Source organism: Arvicola amphibius, chromosome 6 (assembly GCF_903992535.2).
Source record: "Arvicola amphibius chromosome 6, mArvAmp1.2, whole genome shotgun sequence".
Taxonomy (NCBI): Eukaryota; Metazoa; Chordata; class Mammalia; order Rodentia; family Cricetidae; genus Arvicola; species Arvicola amphibius.
The window spans coordinates 102,615,985-102,640,369 of record NC_052052.2 but is presented as its reverse complement, the minus strand read 5'-3'; the positions used below and the strand labels follow the sequence as shown (position 1 = coordinate 102,640,369).

The window sequence follows — 24,385 nt, the reverse complement described above, 5'->3', positions numbered from 1 at the left end:
TTAAAGATATTTTAGACTTACGTATATGTATCTATCTGCTTCTGTATATGCCATGTATGTGCGTGTGTGTGTCTGTGTGTGTGTGTCTGTGTGTGTGTGTGTGTGCACGCGCGTGTGCGCTCTCTGTCAGAAAAGGATCTCAGATTCTCAGGAGCTACAGTTATAAGTGCTTGTGAGCTGTTCAAACATAGGGCCTGGGAACTGAACTCAGGTGTTCTGGAAGAGCAGCCATCACTCCAACCCCAGAACTCAGTTCTTAGTGGCTACACACATGAATTCTTCTAACTAACCTTTACTGATACATACTACAGTTATGCTGTCCAAAGAGAGTGTTTCTTAACATCAGTGTTGAGGAGTGCATACCATTCTGTCAGTAGTTTTTGTACATCTTAATGAAATTAAAGGAATGTTTGTTGTTTGGAGACAGTAGCTCAGGATAACTTCACATTCTCCTACCTCCTGTCTCAGCCTCCTGATTACTGAGGCTGTAGGGGCACCACCATACCTGGTTGATGGAATGAGTGTTATGAAGTTGCTGTATCCTGGTATGCTGTGAACATTGACTAGATCAGACCTTTCCCTGTTGGAGTCCTCTGTTGTCTGTTTGACTTTGGAGTCTGTAGGGAAGGGGGTGCTGTGGATTGCTGTGGAGAGTGGTGACAGCCAAGAAGTGACCGCCAGTGTAATCATAGTAGGAAAGGACAAAGAAGAACAGGACAGGCAAACTTCAAGATGGGCACGGCAGGTTGGCAGCAGGTTGGCAGCAGGTCAGCACGGGCTGCAGTGGCTCTGTACCAGGGCGGGGGCTAGGAGAAAAGTGAGCATGTTACTGTTGTAAGTAGGGAGAATCTGCAGGGCTGGCCGGCCGTGAGTGGCGGGAGGAGAGGGTGTCTTAGGGTTTCTGTTGCTGTGAAGAGACACCATGACCGGGGCAACTCTTCTGAAGGAAAGCATTTAACTGGGGCTAACTTCCAGGTTCAGAGGTATAGTCCATTATCTTATGTCAGTGTGCAGGCAGACATGGTGCTAGAGAAGGAGCTGAAACTTCTACACCTTGATCCAAAGGCAGCAGAAGCTATGCCACACTGGGCGTAGCTTGAGCATAGGAGACCTCAAAGCCCACCTCCACAGTGACACACTTCCCCCAACAAGACCACCTACTCCAACAAAGCCACACCTCCTAATAGTGTCACTGCCTATAGAACCATTTTCTTTCAAACCACCAGAGAGAGAGAGAAACCAAGAATATCTTCAAAGCTTCGTGCCTGTCGGTGGGCCTTAGAGTGGCATAGGTCAGCTTTGGGATTCCACAGACTCTGCAGCTTTCAGGTGAACAGGGTGACACATTGACTTGGGTTGTTCTGTATGCCTACTGGCTGTAAGGACGGGGTGGGGGGTGGGGGGGGGAGACCTAGAAGGAAGGTTGTAGGCATACCCTCTAGGCTATGCTAGGTCTTTCTAAAATGTCCCCTTAGGAAGAAAATGGGATGCCTTTTTCTTCTGGCTCCAGCAAACTCACTGCAGGGGGCTCACTTGCCTCCTTAGAGTCTTAGCTCAATAGCTATTGTTGGACTATCCCCTTCCTCTCGTGAAATAAACCGTGCTGGGCAGATTCAGACTCAATAAGATGATGAATGACCTTGGCCTTGATCTCTTGGCTCCAAGGGTGAACTGGGGGGTGGGGTGCTTCTATTAAATAATGGGAAATAACCACAGGAAATATAAAAATACGAAACACGATTGTGTTTCTGATCTTGACGGAGGGTTCGAGTTTTTACTGAAGCCTTCTCTGCTTGAGAACAGTCGGTTTCTTCACGCCTCCTGTTGACCCTGGCCTCACTTACTGCAGTGCATACCTCATAAGCCCAGAGAGAGACCCTAGATTGGACAAGGACAGTAGATATTTCAAAGTGATGACCCTCACAGACCCATGGTCAGTACTGTCCATCCTGTCTGCTCCAGCTGGAGTCCCTGTCTCAGTGTGTCCCATTTCAGGGTATGTGGAGTTACCTCTTTGCTCAGCCCTTCAGAAAATTTTCTCTTCACAGTGGACTTTCCACGAAATTCTATATGTTCAGTTCCTAGGGAGCCTCGAACCCTCAATTCTTTTAGAAATCAACTGTTAATGTCTTGTAGCTGAGACGAATATAGAGCCAAGGCTTTGCCCTCTCTTCTGCCACCTTGGCCTTGTGGAAGACCCTGCTTAGCTTCCTCATACACTTTTGAGAGAACAGCATACAGAAATCTTAGTTACATTCCTTAGCTTTAAAAATTATAGCAGCATATGCAAAAGGTGTCTGCTGTAAGTCACTACCCTCCAGTCACACTGTGAAGCTCATGTGCTACCCTCACTGCCCAGACACAGCTCCAGAACCTTCACAGGGTTGTATGGGTGAATCAACACTTCCTATCCCGCCCTCACCTTGCTGACTCCTGGGGAAGGCTGGTGTGCTCCATCCCTTCCCTCCCCTTGGAGCTGTGATTCACTCAGGTCAGGACCCAGTTTGAGCTGAGTCAGTGGGTGGGACCCACAGGAAGGATGCAAGAATTAGCCTGCCTTCACTGCCTGGGATGGCTCACTTCGCCTGGCTCCAGCCCATCCTGGGTCCAGGAGCAGAGCTGAACCACACACATCTACCTTTGCCGGGCGCTGCTGCTTGCCCTGGCCCCATTGGTAGCCTTCTTGGTAGGTCTGCAGTATGTGTTTTTATTAGATGCATGGTAGATGTTTGATTTTTGAGACTAAATAGAGTTTCACCTTGTATATTGGAAAGCCTGACTTATATCTTATTAGTCATTTAGATATTTATATAATCGTGTTACTATTTAAGGTCACATATTATTAAATGAATTCCAAAACATTTTACTTTTGTTATGGTGCTGGTTTGGTTAGTTTTTTCCTGTTTCTGTTTTGTTTTGGTAGTCCTAGAACTCTATAGACCAGGCTGTCCTCGACCTCACAGAGATCCGTTGTCTCTACCTCCTGAGTGTTGGGATTAAAGGCATGCGCCACTATGCCTAGCACTTGGTGAGGTTTTTTTGGCATAGGTTCTCATACAGTCTGGGCTGACCTTGAATTCACTATGTACCCGTGGTCTTAAACTTCTGATTCTCCCTGCCTTCCAACTGGCAGGACGACAGGCATGGGCCACCACATCTAGTTTTGGTTGTTTTTGTTTTGAGGCAGGGTCATGTTCTATAGTTTAGGCTGGCTCCCATCTTGTGGAAGCATCCATCCAGCACACACACACACACACACACACACACACACACACACACACACACACACATTGGATAGGCCAGCATATTCAGCTTTAGACTTTAACCCTTTGAATTGCTTTCACATTATTTGGAGAAACGGTATATTCTAAAAGGCATGTGTGTTCAGAGTCTTTTGGTTTCCACACCTTGCTCTTGAATTGGAATGGGCTAATCACTGAGACATGAAGAGAATTGGAGTAGGGAATCTCTCTTTAAATCTGTTCTTCTAGAGAGATTTGCTGCACTCCCCAGACTGAGAGAATCCCCTGGCAGGTGCCAATACTGATTGGACTTTCTCCACAAATGGCTGTGTCTGTCAACTGGAGGTGTATTTCTTTCTTTCTTTTTTTTTATTGATTTTATTGAGCTCTACATTTTTCTCTGCTCCTATCCCTGCCTCTCCCCTCCCATTCAACCTTCTCCCAAGGTCCCCATGCTACCAATTTACTCAGGAGATCTTGTCTTTTTCTACTTCCCATGTAGATTAGATTTATGTATGTCTCTCTTAGGGGCCTCATTGTTGTCTAGGTTCTCTGGGATTGTGATTTGTGGTTTGGTTTTCTTTGCTTTATGTTTAAAAATCACTTATGAGTGAGTGCATGTGATAATTGTCTTTCTGGGTTAGGGTTACCTCACTTAAAATGATGTTTTCTAGCTCCATCCTTTTGCCTGCAAATTCAAGATGTCATTACTTTTTTCAGCTGTGTAGTACTCCATTGTGTAAATGTACATTTTCCTTATCCATTCTTTGGTCAAGGGGCATTTAGGTTGTTTCCAGGTTCTGGCTTTGACAAACAATGCTGTTATAAACATAGTTGAGCACATGTCCTTGTGGCACAATTGAACATCCTTTGGATATATACCCAAAAGTGGTATTGCTGGGTCCTGAGGAAGTTTGTTTCCTGATTTTCTGAGAAATTGCCACACTGACATCCAAAGGGGCTGTAACAGCTTGCATTCCCACCAGCAATGCAGGAGTGTTCCCTATACCCCACAACCTATCCAGCATAAGTTGACATCAGTGTTTTTGATCTTGGCCATTCTTACAGGTGTAAGATGAAATCTTTTGATTTGAATTTCTCTGATGACTAAGGATGTTGAACATTTCTTTAAGTGTCTTTCAGCCATTTTAGATTCCTCTGTTGAGAGTTCTCTGTTTAGGTCTGTACCCCATTTTTTATTGGATTATTTGTTCTTTTGATGACCAATTTCTTGAGTTCTTTGTATATTTTGGAGATCAGACCTCTGTCTGATGTGGGGTTACTGAAGATCGTTTTCCATTCTGTAGACTGTCATCTTGTCTTGTTGACTGTGTCCTTTGCTTTACAGAAGCTTTTCAGTTTCAGGAGGTCCCATTTATTAATTGTTTCTCTCAGTGTCTGTGCTGCTGGGGTTTTATTTAGGAAGTGGTTTCCTGTGCCAATGAGTTCAATTGTACTTTTCACTTTCTCTTCTATAAGGTTCAGTGTGGCTGGCTTTATGTTGAAGTCTTTGATCCATCTGGACTTGAGTTTTGTGCATGGTGATAAATATGGATCTATTTTCATTCTTCTACATGTTGATATCCAGTTATGCCAACACCATTTGTTAAATATGCTTTCTTTTTTCCATTTAATATTTTTTTGCTTCTTTGTCAAAATCAGGTGTTCAATGGTATGTGGATTAATATTTGGGTCTTCTGTTCGGTTCCATTGGTCCTCCTGTCTGTTTCTATGCCAACACCAGGCTGTTTTCAGTACTATAGCTCTGTAGTAGAGTTTGAAGTCAGAGATTGTGATGTGGAGGCATATTTTTTATTGGTCTCTTTGGCCTTCTAGAATATTTTATTGAAATTATTTGGTGTTTAGGGTGCTTCTACTAAGAAGGTCAGAAGATGAACTAACTTAGCTTACAGGGTACATTTTTTTCTTTTTATTTATTTATTTGGTTTGGGTCGGGGACATTTCAAGACAGGGTTTCTCTGTGTAGCCCTGGCTATCCTAGAACTCAATCTGTAGGCCAAGCTGACCTTGAACTCAGAGATCCACCTGATTCTGCCTCCCAAGTGCTACAATTAAAGATGTATGCCACCATGCCAGGTTTGGCACTTAAAAAAGAAGTGTGTGTGTGTGTGTGTGTGTGTGTGTGTGCTCATGTGTATACAAGAGACATTTTTAAAAGATTTATTTTATTTATCTGTATATTTATCTGTGCCTGTGTTTATGTGTACTGTGTGTGTGTGTGTGCAAATGCCCACAGAGACCAGAGGTCACTGTATCCATTGGAACTGGAGTTAAGCCAGTTGTGAGACACCCGATAGAGGTCCCAGGAACCAAACCTAGTTTCTATGGAAGAGCAATAAATGATCTTAAGCATGGATGACTTTTTCCTGGAAGTACTAGCCATGACCTCCTTGATAGGGTCAACTTAAATGACTTTCACCTTCTATGGAAATTGCAGTATCATCAGGCCTCAGACACCCTTTGGTCTTGGAGCTGTCAACCATGCTTCCCAACATTGTAGCCATTGCCACCGCCTCCAAACTCTAAAGTGCAATGACCTGGAGAAGAAACCTGTTGTGGCAGCTGAGGCAGAAATGCCAGGAAAGTCTGAGGCAGAATGTATAGGAGCCTAAGAGTACAGCCCCTCGGTGAACAGGATGACGCCAGAGTTATTTTACCAAGTTCTCAGCAACGGTGTTATTTGTGATGCTTCCATTCCTTCATAAAAACTAGTCAGGCATGGTGGCCCGTGCCTTAATCCCAGCACTCAGGAGGCAGGTGTAGATGTCTGCATCTACGTGTAGATGGATCTCTGTGAGTTCGAGACCATCCTAGTCTACATAGCAAGCTCCAGGCCAACCAGAGCTGCATCGTAAAACCCATCTCAAAAATATCTGTATGTTCTTATGTCCCGTGTATGTGTACCGTATTTTCTTTATCAATCACGTGTAGGTGGATATATAGGCTGGTTCTCTTTCCTAGCCATGTGACTGGATCAGCAGCAACTACCAGCAGTGTGCAAATTTCTCTGCAGTAGGATGTAAATCCTTTGGTGTTTGTCTGGAAGCGGTCCAGCTGGGTCATACGGAGGTTCTGTTTTCAGTCTCTTGAGAACCCTCTGGACTGGTTCCCTTAGTGAGTTTACACTCCCACCTACAGTGGATAAAGGGCCCTCTTTCTCTACGTCCCTGCCAGCGTTTGCTGTCGTCTGTTTCTTGGATGACTGCTATTCGGACTTGGCTGAGATAGAATCTCAATATGGTTTTAATCTCCATTTCCTTGATGGCTCAGGGTGTTGAACATGTCAGAAAAATATTTATTGGCCATTTCAATTTCTTCTTGGGAGATCTCTGTAAAGTTACATAGCTCATTCTTTGATTGGGTGAATAGTTTCATTTAGAGTTTTGGATAGGTTTTTTGGTTGGTTGGTTGGTTTTGGTCTGATGGTTTGGTCTTTTTAGACAAGGTCTCACTCTGTAGACTTGATTGGCCTGGAACTTACTATGTAGACGAGGCTGACCTCAGACTCATAGAGATCTGTCTGCCTCTGCCTCTGGAGTGCTGGGGTTAAAAGCATGCGGCTCTCTGTCCAGCTTGTTAAGTTTTGGAGTTAATTTTCTAGATATTAATCTTCTGTTGGATGTGCAGCTTTGATCTTCTTGAATTCTGCAGGCTTCCTGCACCCGACTATCTGTTTCCTTTCCTGAGTAGAAGGTTTATGGTTTCGTGAGATCCCATAAGTCAACTATCAACTAGAGTCCTGTTCGGACGTTTTTACCTATTCCTGAATCTTAAAGTGTTTTCCTTTCGGTTCCAAAGTGTTAGGTCTCACATTAAGGTCTCTGATCCACTTGGGGTTATTTTTTATGCAGGGTGAGAGAAAATGATCTCGTTTCATTCTTCTGTGTGTGGATATCTAGTTTCCCCAACACCATTTGTTAAAGAGGATGTCTTTCCTCCAATATATATTTTTGGCATCTTTGTCAAAAACCAGTGGGTTTATGCTTGGATCTTACATTCTGTTCCATTGATCTACATCTCTGTTTTTGTGTCCATATCATGTCAGTTTTGTTCACTCTAGACATAATTTGGAATCAGGTATGGTGATACCTCTGGCATTATTAATTGTGGGGATTGGAGGTCAGAAGACTCTGGGTACCCTACTCTGTCACTCACCATCCTTGAGACAGATTCTTACTCAACCTGGGCAACCAAGCCCCAGTGGTCACCCTGCCCCCTACACACACACACACACACACACACACACACACACACCATGGCCGGGATTCAAACCCAGGTCCTACTGCTTGTCCTGCAGGCCCTCTTACCCAACTGAACCATCTCACTGGGCCCATCTCCCTGGGCCTTCATTTGCTTCATTTGCTTATCTGAGGTATTTTGTGTTTTCAGATGCAATATATTTTTTTCTATTTCTGTAAAAAGAAAAGAGATGGAACTTTGATGAGATTGTGTTGAATCTGTAGGTTTCTTTTGGTAAGATAGCTGTTTTCACAGTGTTAATTCTTTCCGTCTGTGAGCAAGGGGCTGCCCTTCCACTTGGAGCAGCCGGGCACTTTTCACATCACTAACTACTGCTGTGTGTTTGACTTCCTAGAAGACCTCCCCTGCCTCAGAATGGGACCCTGGCTCCTACCCGGTCTCCTGTGAGCCAGCCAGTGACAGCTTTCTGTGGGGATGCCTGGAAACCAGCAGAAACCGGAGTCTTTGGAGATGGACCCTGACTTGTCACCAAGCTGCAGGCTCAGTGACTTGAGCAGAGGGGGCAGTCTGGAGAGCCGGAGCAGCAGCTCTCGGTCCAGAAGCTTCACTTTGGTGAGTGGTAGCATTCTTTAAAACTTTCGAATGCTTTGGTTGGTCGATTTGGCCCCAGCGCTCCACCCCTTTGAGGAATAGCTTACAAAGCACCAATGGATATCTCAGAATACTTCCCTGTGAACTGGCATTTTTAAAAATCATATTAAATTTTGCATGTGGCTGTGGAGTGAATCTGTGGTCACTCAGGGCAGTTTAGCTCCGGAAATGACCACACCTAAAGTAACTGACCACCCGGGCCATGGGCAGGGAAGCCACCCCACAGAAAAAGATAGCTCACTTTCAGGCAGACTCCAAGGCCTTTACAAAGCCCAGTCTTTGCGGTCCAGATCCTTACACAGCACTAACCAGCCTGAGAACTTTAGGTCTTTTGAAGGATATAGTGTTTTGTTTTGTTTTCCCACAAATCCTCCCTTTCTAGTGCTCCCGCTCTTGGGATGGTAGACTGCCTGTTCCTAACCTCCTGACTCAGGTGGCACAGTTGTTATGCCATTCACAAGACACCCAGCAGAACCGCGTTCACAGTCTTGAGTTCTTTTTTGAGACAGGGTTTCTCTGTAGCTTTAAAGCCTGTCCTGGAACTAGCTCTTGTAGACCAAGCTGGTCTCAAACTCACAAAGATCCACCTGCCTCTGCCTCCCGAGTGCTGGGATTAAAGGCGTGCACCACGACCGCCTGGCCTGGTCTTGAGTTCTTATCCTCTCTCCATGCCCCACCCCCACCCACACAGAGACAGGGTTTCTCTGTGTAGCCTTGGCATTCTTATTCTATTCCTAAATCAACTCAAGGGCACATTGGAACATCCTCTAGAAAATAATGGGATTTTAAATTGTTGGAAAGAAGAGAGAGGTCTTCACAGGAGTAATTCCTAAGGAATTAAACCCTAATCTGTGCCCACTCTTTGAGGATTGGGGGCACCCCACAATGCTCCCTAATCATTTTTATCTATGATTTGGGCAAAAACAGTGATCCAGATTCTTTGGCAAGGTTTTAAGATTAGTACACGGTGAACTCTCGTGAATCCCGCCCCCACCCAAACTCTCTGGAGTCATAGAACATCTGTGATTACACTTGAGCCGCCCACATGTACGCCCCTTAGTCACAGAGTGAGGATACGGGACTGTTGAGCCGTGGGCACCGCTCTTCTCGTGGTGGAGTTAGGCACAAGTACACACAGTGTCCTAGCATTTGGATAAACCGTTTGCTCTGTGATTTCAAGAGGGGAAAAAAGCTATGCAGACTGGTGGGCAAGTGACCCACAGCTGGCTTCTTCCCCTTACCAGGCCAGAAACTATTCGAGGACGTAGCCAAAGAGCTTCTGTCTAATCCATTAGACGTTAGTAAATAATCTGCTTTGTACAAGAACTGAATAAAGCGTGGTTTTATTCAGGATTGCATCCAGGCGTGGATAGAGCTAGGGCGGTGTGGCACAGCCTATAAGGCACTCCAAACATCAGACAGATGAGAGATCAAGGGCTCTGTTGCCAGTTTAAAGAAGTTTAAAGACACCAAGCCCAGCTGTGAGCCTTTGAAGCCATTCTCCTCTGGTTCTTAATCCAAGCTGTACACAGACCTCATTCTCTGCTGATCTGTTTGTGTCTCTTTCTTAACTTCAGGAGAACAGGTTGAAGTTAGCCACAGCAAAAAAAAAAAAAAAAAAAAAAAAAAAAAAAAAAAAAAAAAAAAAAAAAAAAAAATTACAGCAGTGTCTAGTTAGAGATACGCATAATTAAGCCCTTGTTCTGCTGCAGGGAAGTCCCGTGTGTACTTACGGGGACTCTGCCCAGGTTGCCAGAGACAGCACAGCACTTAGGCTGCGAGTCTTCTCCCTGCCTTTATTCCATTTTGGCATCAGCTTATATTATTAAATCAGTAAAGCATTGCTCAAATGGCAGGCAGGCCTTTGGTGTCTTTGAGAACATGTGATCTGGCTGGAGAGATGGCTCAGCAATCACCAGCACTGGCTGCTCTTCCAGAGGACCTGGGTTCAGGTCCCAGCACCCACATGGCTGCTTAGAGCTATCTGTAACTCCAGTCCTAGGGGATCTGATAGCTTCTTCTCACCTCCTAGGTACTAGGCATATGGTGTGTGTGTATACATGTTGGTAAACGCCCATATATGTAAAATAAAAATAAACCTTGGAGAAAAAAAAAGAATACGTGATCATTAAATCAGATGCCACCAAGACAAAATATCATTGCTTGCCTGCCTGGGGGACGAGTAGTGAAGAATCCTGGTTTAGCTCTCCTTTCACAATATTTGTTTAGTCACCTCTGCCTGCCCACCTGCCCGCCCGACCGCCCGCCCGCCCACCCGCCTGCCTGCTTGCTTGCTTGTGACTGAGTCTTGCTACGCAGCCCAGGCTGGCATGGAAATCACTACATGGAGCCCAAGCTGGCCTCCAACTTGTGATGATCCTCCCGCTTCAGCCTGAGTGCTGGGATCCCAGGCTGCACCATCACACCAGGCTCTGGACATCCTCGTTTTTACAATAAGTACTTTCTTTTCTTTGGTCTTTCTGGTTCCTGGGTGCATTCTTCAGGTTGTAATTCAACGAACTGTTTTTCTTGAAAAACAAAAGGAAAAAGAAAAGCCTGGCTTAATTATAGGAGTAAAAGCGAGCAGTTTTAAAGGCTATTTTAGAGTCTAATTAACTCTTCTCAGGTCTTTAGTTCAACCAAAGGTTTGGGTTTTTTCTTTCTTTCTCTGGTATCCTTGCCCTGCCCTCCCACCCCAAGCACTCCTATTTCTAATCTGTCCTAACACAGATATATCTGTCCTATTGACTTTATCTTACTGTCGTTCCTTTAAAGTCTGTCCTAGGCTGGGAGCTGACTAAGCGGGTAAAGGGCTTGCTGTGCAAGTGTCAGGAGCTGAGGTCGAATCCCGAGAACCCACGTAAGGCCAAGTGCAGTCGTGCGCATCTGCATTCTCCCTGTCCCTGCTGTGTGATGCAAGGCAGAGAGAGACAGGTAGATATAAGGTCAACGGCCAGTGAACCTGGTGCGTGCTGCAGCAGTAAACGAGAGGAGAGGACTGACGTCCATATCCTACCACGGCGCTTGCAGGCCTGCACTCACACTTGCTTAAGCACATGCACACATGCACGCGTGCAAACGCGAGTGCACATACACACACACGCCAAAGGAAAGTTTGTCATTCGCCTTTTAAAAAATTTGTGTAAATTGGGACAAGCATAGTACATACCTTTAGTCCCAGCACTCAGGAAGAGTCAGGTGAATCCCACCTGATCTACATAGTGAGTTCCAGGACAGCCAGGGTGACAAAAAAGTCTATATTAATTGTACTGAATAATGGGTTTTACTGTGACACTTCCCACTGCCATCTGCCGTTTGTCAGGATGCTCCCTCTGTTTGAATTAGACTAGAGAGCTCTTTTCTGCTATATTACCGGAGTGAATGTGATCGTTGGGAAGGCTTTGTTGTTTGGTTGGTTTTTTGAGACAGGGTTTCTCTGTATGACAGCTCTAACTGTTCTAAAACTCACTTTGTAGGCCAGGCTGGCCTCGAACTCAAGAGATCCACCTGCCTCTGCCTCCTGAGTGCTCGGAGTAAAAGGCACTTGTCACCACCACCTGGCTGAAGGCTCTGGTCTTTGTGGGACGCTTACTCAGTGCACATTCTAAGTATCAAGTATACTTAGCCCTTGGAGTTTTCTGATTTGAAAATTAGTTCATAAATTATTTTTTCAAAAACTATAACATACACATTAGGGGAGAGATTGCTTCACGCGTCTTAAAGCAGAGTTTCCCCCAGAGACTTGTAAATCTTACCTTAAGTTGGCGTGCTGGGCTAAGAATGAGAGATGCTTTTCTATAGTGTACCACAGCGCTGAGTGACTGAACAGGCAACTCAGTACTTAGGAGCACTGGCTACTCTTGTAGAGGATCCAGGCTTGGTTCCCACACCTACATGGTAGCTCACAACCACCTATAACTCTTGTTCCAGATCAAAGGCCCTCTTCTGCCATCCATGGGCACTGTGGTACACAGATATACACACAGGCAAAAATACCCATATACATCATTTTTAAAGTACACTACATAGTTATGATCAAGCAGCCTACTAGGAGTTAGGGGTATAGCTCAGTGGCACATGACTTCCCTCAAATGCACAAGGAGTTGGGTTTAGTTGTTAGCTCCATAGAAACACATGCGCAAATCAGCATAGTATTAATGTAAATCCAGACACACAGACCAGTGGAACACAATAGAGAGCCTGGAAGTAAACACCCACACACACGTCAGCTGACTTTCAGCAAGCATGCTACCAACACACACACTGAAGAAAAGAACAGGCATTCTAGTCAGTGGTACTGGGAAGTCAGATATCCGCCTGCTGAAGATTGGCGTGAACCCAATCTCTCATTAGTTATAAAAACCAACTCAACATAAACAACAGAGTGAAGGAAAAACCTACAGTATCAGGGAAATATTTACAAATTATTCATCTGCGAAGGGGTTGGTAGTAACAATACATAAGAAATCAAAAGCTCAACAAAAAAAAATCCAATTGAAAAAATGAGCAATAACCATAAATTGATGTTTCTTAAGACATGCAACAGGTTCAACGTAACTAATCATCAGGGAAATGCAAATGAAAACCACAGTGAGATAGCACCTCGCCCCAGTAAGAATGGTTGTTATCAGAAAACCTGAAAACATCAGATGCTTGTGTTGGTGTAGAGAAAAGGGGCCAGGCACACTCTTAGCGCGTGTGGGGTTACATTGCTGTGATAAAAAGCCAGATGGAGTTTACTCAGAAAATGAAGACTAGATGTGCTCTATGACCCAGCAGTCCAGTATGTCAAAGAACAGTCTGTGTTTCCACAGCAGTGGTGACAGTATTGACAGTTACTATGAAATGCAGGAGCCAGGCATGGTGTTACATGCCTCTGATCCCAGGCCTTGAGGCAGAGGCGAGATCATGAGTTTGAGGCCAAGCTGGGTAACATAGTGAATTCAAACCTGGAGTCTATAATGAGAGCCTGTCTCCAAACACAAACACACACACACACACACACACACACACAAAGACATGGAAACAACCCACGTGTAGGCGGAGACTGCTCATTCTTTTTCAGTATGAAAAATTTCCACACCCAAGTGCCCGTCATCCAATCCGCGGATAAAGAAAATGTGTTACATATGCCCAATGGGATGCTATTCCACCATAAAATAGATATGGTGCTGTCATCTGCAACAACGCGGGTGGAACTGGAATAAGCCAGGCTCGGAAAACCCAGTGTTTTCCAAAACATGGTCTTGCTCACATATTGGAATCTTAAAGACTTGATCTCGAAGCCGGGCGGTGGTGGCGCACGCCTTTAATCCCAGCACTCGGGAGGCAGAGGCAGGCGGATCTCTGAGTTCGAGGCCAGCCTGGTCTACAAGAGCTAGTTCCAGGACAGGCTCTAGAAACTACAGGGAAACCCTGTCTCAAAAAAAAAAAAAAAAAAAAAAAAAAAAAAAAAAAAAAAAAAAAAAAAAGACTTGATCTCGGGGCCAGAGAGCTGGCTTAGCAGTTAAGAGTACTTGGATCCTCTGCAGGATCCAAGTTCGGTTCCCAGACCCCATGTGGCAGCTTACAAGCATCTGTAACTCCAATCCCAAGGGATCGGACACCTTCTGGCTCCGTGAGCACCAGTCATGCATGTGGTGCACAGACAGATACACTTGCAGGCAAGGCACCCGTATATATAAAGTAAAAGGAAAGAAAGTCTTTGAAAAAAGGTTGATCTCATAGAAGTTGCAGGCAGGATGGCAGTCACCAGAGGCTGGGGAGATAGCAACGGGGAGAGACCGATCATGGCTACTAATTTATAGTCAGCTAGAAACAAGGTCTGGTGTTCTATTGCACAGCTGACCCCTGACAGCAGCCCTGTGCACTCATTTGTAAAACCTAGAAGAAAAGGTTTGAAGGTTTTCAGCATAGTGAAAAGTGTTTACAGAAAGAGGTCTGTCTGGCCTAGTTTGCTATTACATGGGATCCCATAAATATACACAATTTTTATGTTTTGCATGTTGGTTTAAAGTAAATGGGTTCTCTGTGTGTACAGAGGTCACCATAGTCAGTTCTAGAACATTTTATCTCCCCTAAAGGAATCCTGTGCCCATTCAGTTTCCCATTGCCTGCTCTACGCCCCTGGCCAGAACTTCCTTTCTGACTCTGGATATATCTTGCTGCCACGCCTCTTACTGCCAGCCTCTCCCTCAGGACCAAGAATGTCTTCGTTTTACAACCCTACTGGGGCAGTGTTCAGCATCTCCCCAGAACCATCTTGGCCCGGTAACAAGTGCCCTTCTCCTGGCCCTGGTGTACCTTGCTCCACTGCCTAGCCTTGCCTTCTTTCCTCTTCCAAGTTCACTGAGAGAAAGCTTCAAGTCTTAAACATTGGGCAGCACACCAACCCCATAGCATATCTGACCTTATCACAATTCAAGACTCCAGGCCAGGCTGATGGCAAGCATGCCATTCACCCAGCCCCACACTAGGGAGAAAGCCCTTGGGCTGAGGATGCAAGGTTCAGAGTGAGCTGGGGGTCTTGTTTCTGAGCAGAATGGCCGATGCTGATTTGTATCTCACGTTGTATAGTGATGGAAAGAGAACATTGAGAGAACTGAAGAACCCTCTGGTAAATTGCACAAGGCTCACGCAGGCATCTCTGCAAGATCTGTCGATACTTGCTAGGATAGGATTAGAAAGGGCGAAACGGAAGGCAAGCAGAGAGCTGAGTTCTAGTAGGCTAGGCCCCTGGGTGAAGTAGTGGCGAGACCCTTATAAAGTCATGCCAAGCCTTTCATAGTGTACAGGCACGACCAGGCATGTGGGACGCACCTTCCTGAGCCTGGTTTCCAGATTTCTCATGGTAGGACTGCTTGCTTCCGGGCTGGATTAAACATTGTTCTTAAACGTATAGGAGTGATTGCTTGTGTGCGTATGCACACCACAGATGTGCCTGGTGCTTGTGGAGGTCAGAAGGAGGAATCAGATCCTGTGGAACTGGAGCCACATGTGGCTGTGAGCCACCATGTAGGTGCTGGGAACAAACACCCAGGACCTCTGTTCTCGCAACCGCTAAGCTGTTTCTCTAGCCCCCTTCTAGTACATTCTTACATTGATTGTCTTCTTGTGGGGAACTGGAATGTCTCTTAAGCTGAAGGTGCATTTTACAGCCTTGTTTTTTGAAAACGTTCACACGATTTTTATGTTGTGTTTATTTTCTGGTACTGAGGCTAGAATGCAGGGCCTTGAGAATTGTGGGCAAGCTTCCTGTCATGAGCCAGACCCTCTGGCAGGCCAGTGCAATTTCAGTTCTGCGACATAGCCGAGGAGAATGATGATACCTGACCAAAATAGGCTCCAAAAGTTAAGCATGGGGCTGGAGAAATAACTCAGGGTTCAAAGTGCATATCCTTGCGGGGAGGACTGGATGGATCGCGTTCTCAGCACCCGCATCAGGGAACTCACAACCACCTGTAACTTCAGCTCCAGGGGATCCAGTGTCCTCTTCTAGCTTCAGTGGGCCTTGCGCTCATGTTCATACATACCTCCAGTCCACATAATCAAAACCAAAAGTCTTTTAAAAGCCATGCATCCTCTGGAGTGCCCTGCATAAAAGTCACCACAGGGGAGAGAATGCATTTCTCCAGACTTCATGTTTCAGCACTGGAGGTCAACACTTGTGTAACGGTTGTGATCTCTGTCACGTCACCCTGACAAAGTCCATAATGGCTGAAGTTTAACTAGAGGACTCTTTGTTACACCAAGAGCCCTAATGGTTTTAGACTTGCAGTGCTTGTGTTGAAACAATGAATGAGCCAGGCTCGGCGGTGCACACCTTTAATCCTAGCACTTGGGAGGCAGATGCAGGAGGATCTTTGTGAGTTCGAGGCCAGCCTGGTCTACATAGCAAGTTCAGCTTCACAGAAACACGTTTTCTCGAAGAAAAGAGTATTGCTGGATTTCTTAGAGGCTTTATGTTTTAGGCATCGGAAGTCAGAACAGGCACACATGGTGAGGAGACACCTGATATTTTGGTTACAATAACTCCTTGTGGGCTTCAAGAAAAAAACCTGCAAGCCTTGATATCTCCAGTGAGTCTTTTTTAAAATATATATATATATATGCATATATACGTGTGTGTGTAACTTATTTTTATGTTCCTTGGTGCTTTGCTTATGTGTGTCTGTGTGAGGCTGTCAGATCCTCTGGAACTGGAGTTACAGACAGTTGTGAATTGCCATGTGGGTGCTGAGAATTGAACCTGGGTCCTCTGGAAGATCAGCCGGTGCTCTTAACTGCTGAGTCATCCCTCCAGCCCCTACAGTATTGTTCTTAAGTGTAAAATCTAATGGAGGTGAAAAGCATGGGTGTTCAGCAACTACAGTGCAAAAGAATGTTGCACGAGAAACCGATTCTGCTTTTCTTTCTTCCTTTCTTCCTTTCTTTCTTTCTTTCTTTCTTTCTTTCTTTCTTTCTTTCTTTCTTTTTTCTTTTTGGTTTTTTGAGACAGGGTTTCTCTGTGTAAAAGCCCTAACTGTCTTAGAACTTGCTTTGTAAACCAGGCTGGCCTTGAACTCACAGAGATCCGCCTGCCTCTGCCTCCTGAGTGCTGGGATTAAAAGCATGCGCCACCACCGCTCGGCCCAATTCTGCTTTTCAAATAACTCACAAATCCGTCCCCTCTCTTCCCATTGTCACTATGCTGCACCTTTAGCTCTCAAGGCTGTCTCAAAAATATGGATTGAAATTTCTTTTTTATTATTTTTAATTCTTAATTATGTGACTATGAGGGGCTGCACGTAAGTACAGTACCCACTGAAGCCAGAAGAGGGCATCAGATCTCCTGAGATGGAGTTACAGGCAGCTGTGAGCTGCTGGGAACTAAACGCAGGTCCTCTGGAAGAGCAGTGAGATCCCTTTACCACTGAGTGTGTCTTCAGCCCGGGCTGAAATTCTGATGTGGGTATGTTGACTGGCCTCTGCCTGGAAATCAATACCCACTCCTCCATTTTCTGTGCAGTTCCTCCCCGTCAACTCAGCTTCACTGCCTCTACTACTAACTCCTTTAAAAATAAACCCTTCAGCCAGGCGGTGGTGGCGCATGCCTTAAATCCAGCACTCAGGAGGCAGGGGCAGGCAGATCTCTGTGAGTTTGAGGCTAGCCTGGTCTACAGAGCTAATTCCAGGACAGTTAGGACTGTTACACAGAGAAACCCTGTCTTGAAAACAAAGAAACAGAATAAATCCTTCATTTTCTGCTGGGGTGACCCATCGAGATTTGCAGTTGGCTCTGCCCCTCAGGCGTCACCGTCTCTGTACCACATTCCTGGCTGGGCTCAATCCGGGTCACACGTACCCAGCAGGTTGGCTGTTGGCTTTCCTGGCGCTGATGTAATTGCAGCCTTAGCTCGTCTCTCATCGCCTCCTCCGTTCTGTTTTCTGACTTCCATTCATTGGCATCATCTCCTTTCCTGTTATTTATGTCTTTGTGATTAGTTAAGGAAGTTAATAAGGTCCCAGGCTGAAGAGGTGGCTTAACAATTGAGAGCATGCGTTGTTCTTGCAGAGGCCCTGGGTTAGATTCCCAGCACCACCCACATGACAGCCTAGAGCTCTCTGTACCTGTAGTTTCAGGAAATCCAGCACCCTCTCTGGCCTCTGCAGGCACCAGGTACACTCACAGGGCATAGACATATCTACAGGCAAACACTCACACCATAAACCATTTCTGGAGCCGGGCGGTGGTGGCGCACGCCTTTAATCCCAGCACTCGGGAGGCAGAGGCAGGTGGATCTCTGTGAGTTCGAGGCCAGCCTGGTCTACAAGAGCTAGTTCCAGGACAGGCTCCAAAGCCACAGAGAAACCCTGTCTCAAAAAAACCAAAATAAATAAATAAATAAATAAACCATTTCTGGAGGAAGGGGAGATAAATGGTGAGTTCAATCCAGTGTTTGAACATGAGAAGTCTCCCTTGTTGGCACAGAGACAGAAGGATGCCTGGTCGCGGAGCTCCTGGAGAATACTTCCTCTACTATGCCAGCTCCATGGTAACCACAGCTAGAGCTCATGATAGGGCTAAAGGCCTTGGGTTTTCTGCACCTCTTGACAGTATCTTTTTTCTGTGCAGGTAAAATAGTGAGTGATTTCAGGTCAATTGGGGTGACCCAAAAGGCAGGGACCTTCCAAAACACAGAAGCCTGCCCTAGGCTAGGTATTGACTCCTACTTTCTGTGACTCTCTTTCTTCACATCATTGTGTGTCTCTCACCCATTCCAAATCTACTTACAGGATGATGAGAGCCTGAAGCACCTCACACACGAGGAGAAGGATGTCATCCTGTTCTTTGAAGAGACTCTCGATTCCCTGGAATATGACTTTGATGAGCCAGCCCTGTGTGACAGTGGCATTCATTGCCAGTCTCCACAGTCTCTGGAAGAGAGCCCTTCCAGTCACTCAGAACCTGAAGATGTCATCGATTTAGTCCAACCAGGCCCCGAGAGCCTTCCAGATGGGGCTCATGTAGCAGGTACACACAGGTTCCCACGCCTTTGACTTGGTGTGGTGGTGCACCCGAGGGACCGGCACCTTCTGTTCTGTCTGCCTCTGTTTGTCAGAATAGACGCTCGTGAAGCTCTTTTTAGCTTCTGGAAGGCCGAATTATCCTCTTGGTAGTCTCTCCAGCAAGGGGAACTCCAGAAAAACTGAATGAAGAAAGCCAACTGAAGAGAGAGAGAGGTGGGGGGGAGAGACCAAATGAGCAGATAGGCATATAGATTGTGCGGTGTTGTGTGATGTTGTGTGTATGTGTGTGTGTGTGTGTGTATTTTTATGTGTGGCGGGGCACCTGATTTGTGCTGCATGATTATGTCCCGTTTCTAACACTGTGAGGTAGTCCTAGAAACAACTCTGTGAGGTAGTCCTAGAAAGAGCAGACAAGGTGCAAGCCAGCGCCGTCTTTGTATGCCCTGCATCACTGAGCGGCACCCATGAAGATGCCCTTTGAATCCTGGGATAGAACTGGGAGGAAATGGTGTGAAAAGTTTCTTACAGCCTTTATTTGCCAATGGGAAGTGATATTAACAACAAATGAAGGAGGCACCCAGGGCTAGATGAGAGACGAAACAGAGAAAACACTTGCGCTTTGCAGCCTGTAAACACCGGTGTTTGTCATAAGCTTCAGGGTGTCTTTCTTTGTGAGACAGGGTCTCTCTGTGCACCTCCAGCTGGCCTGGAGCTTGCTGTGTAGCCCAGCCTGACTGAATGCTGTCCTCCTGTTTCTGCCTCTCAAGCACTGCGATTACACTATATGTCACCATTCTTGGCCTATGTGTGTTTTCTTGTAAAGCAAACTGCCTTACTCAGAATTGACATCCCACACAAAAGAGCATGGTTTGCAGCCAACCCTTGAGAGAAGAGACATTAAATTTTGCATTTTTTAACACTTCTGCCTTAAAGTATGGTTTCTAAAGTAACTTGAACCAACTGATCCTTTAAAAAGGTTGGAGCATGTAATCACACCAAAGAAAATGGGTTTGGAAAATTCAGCACGTGTGCCCAGCAATTCTCTAACCTACTTTCATATCTTCTTTTGTTTGATTGCTTTTTGAGACACCGTTGTTTTTTTTTTTTTTTGTTTTTTTTATATAGTCTTGGTTGTCCTGGAACTCGCTGTGTAAACCAGACTGGCCTTGAACTATAGAGATCGACCTTCCTCTATCTCCTGTGTACTGGGATTTAAGATGGGCACCCCCATCCTCCACTCAGTGCTTTCTGAAGCCCCCTATGAGGTGGTCATTGCTTGCCCCCTGTCACATGCCCCCAGGGTGAGGGAGCTTCAGAAGCCTGCCTTTCCAGATTGCTTCCTAGCTGGCTGTTTCTGGCTCTAGATCTTCACCACCCTTTCAGGAATCTGTTGGGTCTCAGTGTAAGGCCCTGGGGTAAATGGACTGCCTTCTTTCTCAGCAGTACAGGCAGCAGAACCAGCATTTTGATTAGGCTTTGTAGAGGTTGGTAGTGTCCCACTGTGACTTTCTAAAGTTCAGTGGGCAGGAATGCCACGTGTCTACTTTTAAAACTTACCAGGTCTCTTTTCTTTCAGGGGCCACATCTGTTACAAAACAGGACACTCCTGTTCCTGAAGGTGGGAAACTAGCCGCTGAGAATTCCCTGCCACCACCAGACTCCAGGGATCCTGAGGTGTTTCCTCTGCCACCCTCTCCGCCTGTCTCTGCGCCCTCTGCCCCCCGAAAGGAGCTGATATCCCCCTCTCCTCCGGTAGAGCATCCCAAACTGTCCCGCTCCGTGCCCACTCCTCTGGTGATTGCTCAGAAAATTTCTGAGAAGTTGGCAGGAAACGAAGCTCTGTCTCCCACGTCCCCGTCAAAGGAGGGCAGGCCTGGGGAATGGAGAATGCCGCCGACTTCAATAGCCTCTCGAAATGGGGACCAGGTGGGAGTGTGGCACCGACACATGGCCCAGCCGGCGCCCAAGGTCCACCGCTTCCCCAGCAACATAAGCGTGACCAACAGCGCAGGCAAGGACTTCAACAAGACTATCTCCAAGGCGGCTGTAAACGTGCAGGAGCGGAAGGCCCAGGTCCTGGCCAACATCAACGGCATGTCCTTCATCGCGGTGGGCGACACGTCATCCGAAGAGCGGTGGCAGAAGGCTGAGGAGCAGAGGGGCGGCTCTGCGGACGGGGGGCGCGCCCAGAGCAGGGTGGGCATGGCCGGGGGACCCGGGGGGTCGCGTCCTGGAGGCCCAACTAGGGCGCAGCAGTCCCGGGCCGTGCAGACGGAGCAGCAGCCGGCGCTAGTCAATGGCTTCCAGAGCGTGCATGAGGCTCTGCGCAGCGAGCCCAGCACCTTCGTCCCCACCAGCAAGACCATCACCTTCCGTCCAGACCCTGCTGTAGCGGGCAAGCTGGCGCGCCAGAACGCCAGCCGCAGCCTGTACGAGCCTCGCCTGGACGGCTCCCAGGACGCCCGCAAGCGCACAGGCTCGCTCCCCCGGGCTGTGGGCTTCCGGCCACAGGGCATCACAGTGCAGTTCTCAGGCCGTGGCTCCACAGAAGAAGCACGACGTGAGGCCCTGCGCAAGCTCGGGCTGCTGAAGGAGAACTTGTGACGGCCACAGTGGGACTGCCGCAGTGGCTGGGTAGACCCTGTATCCCCCGCACTGGGTGTTCTATTCAGGAACCGGGTGGCACAAAGTGCTGCATGTTCGGAGAAAATGCCTTTGCCCCAACCCTGTATCCAGTGCAGCGTGGAGCCAGAGGCCAGTAGGGCAAGGACCAGACCCCCGGAGCTGTCCTCGTCCTTTCCTGGGGTCATGGGATAACCTTTAGGACCCGTGGGCTCCCATAGCTACAGATGACCTATGACTTACATATGTCAGGACGGCCTTGGCTTGACTTGGTCCAGGATCTCTGATCTGAATCTTTAATCCCGCGCAGGACTTGAAAGCCAGTGTAGTTCTCTGATGCTCAGGATTCCCCCTCCTCGAAAATTAAAAAGAAATGCTTGTTAAATTGTATAGTGTCAATATACACTTTGAAGTCTAGCTGTTTGTGTGTTGTATGTTTTTGAAGAGTAGAAGAAGGTACTTTACCAATCTGGATTTATTTCTTGGCATAATTTGGTTTGCCCCATTTTCTTAACTGAAACTCTTAATGAACCCTTTAGAGTAAGATTTACTGTAATTTTGAATTGTAAGAACAAACAGGATGTCAAGTTTGGAAAAGGTGGTAATTATGAAAAAGCAAGTCTCATGCGACCCTGGGATGTGTGTGAGTCTGTTGTGTATAAATGTGTGTGCCTATGCTAACACACATGAGTATTGTGTGTCTGTGTATGCACATTTCTTAGGACATAAGGATCTCCTTCCGAAGACACCGTTATTTAACTACAGGATATGAGCACTTCCTTTTCTCTCGCAGACACCTCGGCATTGTGGTGAGCACTCGAAGTCTTCCTATTATGGAAGTTGGCTAGGGACACATGAACCCAAGTCCCTTTTCCTCAACAGTATGTTCTGTTCCCAATTAAAGTAGTATTTCCTGCTTTCAAATAAGCAAGATAGTTCCTATTTTTACTTAAGAACATTTTTTTTTCATTTAAAGAAAAATTAAAATCTTCTTTGTCACCTCACTAGTGTTGTGTTGCAAGGTAGTAGACGGAAGGAAACGATCTGATTGGTTATGCTCCACGAACACCATCTCGGGACTCACCCGAAGGAAAAAACTGAACTCAGTTATGCAGCATGAAGAGTTTTCTTTTCTCCCAGACTTTTTGTTTTACAGAGTTGTGGCCACAAGTGTTATTATCAAAACTATTTAAGGCTGGAGTCTCAAACCTCTAAAAATAGATGAGGAAAGACTGGCCTGGGAGCCACACCCGCAGGTCCTCAGCAGCACTGTGACAGAGCCCTGTTTCCTCTCCAGCTGAGCGTGACTGAGACTCCGAGCTGTTGAAGGCCATTTTCACGGTACCCTGCTCCCCTTGTAAGTTCCATAAAATGATGATTAGGTTTTATCTCTTCAGAACCATGGTCTAGCAACTCACCCGGCTCTTTCTTCTTCTGAAGTCTTTGCAAACATTTTTTAAATCCTATTTAAATAAGGGCTTTAAACTTTTAAAAGTACCTTTAATTTTGCTCCTGCTTATGATGGATTTTTTTTTTTTGACAGGAGCCCAGAGGTTTCCCTTTGACAAAGTCAGATGCCACACACAGTGTTTAATAATTGACAATCTCAATACAGCTGTTACAGATATCCTTCGTAGAGGATTTTCCTGTCACTTTATTGCGAATAGACTGAGTTTGACTGTAGATTAATATATTCTTGTAATGACATTTTTGAAAAACAAATTTTATCTTACCTATAAACAACTGTGTTATATTATGCACGATATTACTTCCTTTTAAAGGGTTATATCTTTTTCTTCTATTCATGTTTTCTTTCTATTTAATCCGTGATTATATTGACTGTTACTTTGTTTCTTGTGTCCAATGCCCTAATGATTAAAGCCCTATTTTTGTGAATGGTGAGGGTCCTGCCATGTGTCTCGTCCGCTGAAAACCATTAGTTCCCTTGCAGTGGTTATGGGGTGTGATGTTTTTGTTTGTTTTCAAGACAGGGTGTCTCTGTAGCTTTGGAGCCTTCCTGAAACTCACTCTGTAGACCAGGCTGGCCTCAAATTCACAGAGATCTGTCTGTCTCTGCCTCCTGAGTGCTGGGATTAAAGACATGTACTGCCATCACCCAGCTGTGATGTCACATTCTTAAATGACATTTAGTTCCCAGTGTGGAAGGACCATATTTCAAAACAAGATTGTAACGAAAGGCAAAGGTAAATCTAAAGTCCCAGTTTCTCCTCAGGTGACATTATAAACACCCCTTCATCTCTAGGAAACTCTGTCGTGCTATGTAAAAGTCAGAAAACAATTTCTCCTTCCCTTTACTACCGGTCTTTACACAGCTGTCTAAACTAGAGTCCCACAGCACAGCCCTACCTAGCTGTCCCTGGGGGAAGCGGCTGCTCCGGATCCTGCCTCCTCGCTGCTAATCTGCATTCTACCTTAGTGTGCGTGCTCATCTTCACAAATGCTCTTCCTCACTAAGGTTACATCCTCTTGTAATGCCTGCTCGAGGAGAAAGGGAGGAGTCAGGCTATAGGATGTTACCTCCCAGACGTGCTGAGGCCCCTGACACACACACAGTGACTGTCCACGGAGCCCTCAGTAATCACGTAGCGTACAGACAGACGGGGCTACAGAAATAGACTTTTGACTGTAGAAGTCTTTGCATGCAGTGCTAGTGGGGAGTAGGGTAGGACTCCATTGAGAACTAGCTTTCATGAGGAGCTTGGTGGAGCTGACCAGAGGCCAATGGAGCCCTAGTATCAAAACAAAACAAAGGGAAGTGCATTCTTCCCAAACCCCCAGGGCTTTGACCATGAGGATCAGACCTTTCCCAGGGTTTAGTGGCGACTTCATTGCAGGTGATATCGGTTCTTTAATGTGTATTCAAGAGGAAGAAAGATGATAAATATGACAACAATTTACTCTTATCAAAGAAATGTGTGTCTGCTACACAGCTGTTTTTCTAGCTGGTACAAGTACAATGAAGGCATTGTTTCTCTCTGGCTACTTTATTGATGTGACCTGGGCAAGGTTAATAAACTTAGTTTTGCCCTAAACTGTGTTCTCAAGCTTCTGTCATTCAATAGCAGTGTCGTCTGGATGAGCAGTAGCCTTGCTTTTCTGGGTCCCTTGTCCTTGTCCTG

General features: G+C 46.1%; 1 protein-coding gene across 5 annotated transcripts in view; it reads left to right on the top strand.

Annotated features, from left to right (window-relative positions):
- Proser2 (proline and serine rich 2) overlaps nucleotides 1-23,141 on the top strand; it is a 33,178-nt gene extending 10,037 nt beyond the window's left edge. For 3 of the 5 annotated variants that reach the window (XM_038332345.2, XM_038332344.2, XM_038332347.2), the window contains exons 2-4: nucleotides 7,858-8,075; nucleotides 18,390-18,627; nucleotides 20,200-23,141. In XM_038332345.2, coding sequence (XP_038188273.1) covers nucleotides 7,938-8,075; nucleotides 18,390-18,627; nucleotides 20,200-21,227 — 1,404 coding nt within the window. In that variant the 5' untranslated portion in view covers nucleotides 7,858-7,937 and the 3' untranslated portion in view covers nucleotides 21,228-23,141. The remainder of the gene's footprint in view (nucleotides 1-7,857; nucleotides 8,076-18,389; nucleotides 18,628-20,199) is intronic. The other 2 variants (XM_038332349.2, XM_038332346.2) reach the window with 1 other exon arrangement.
- The last annotated feature ends 1,244 nt before the right edge of the window (nucleotides 23,142-24,385 follow it).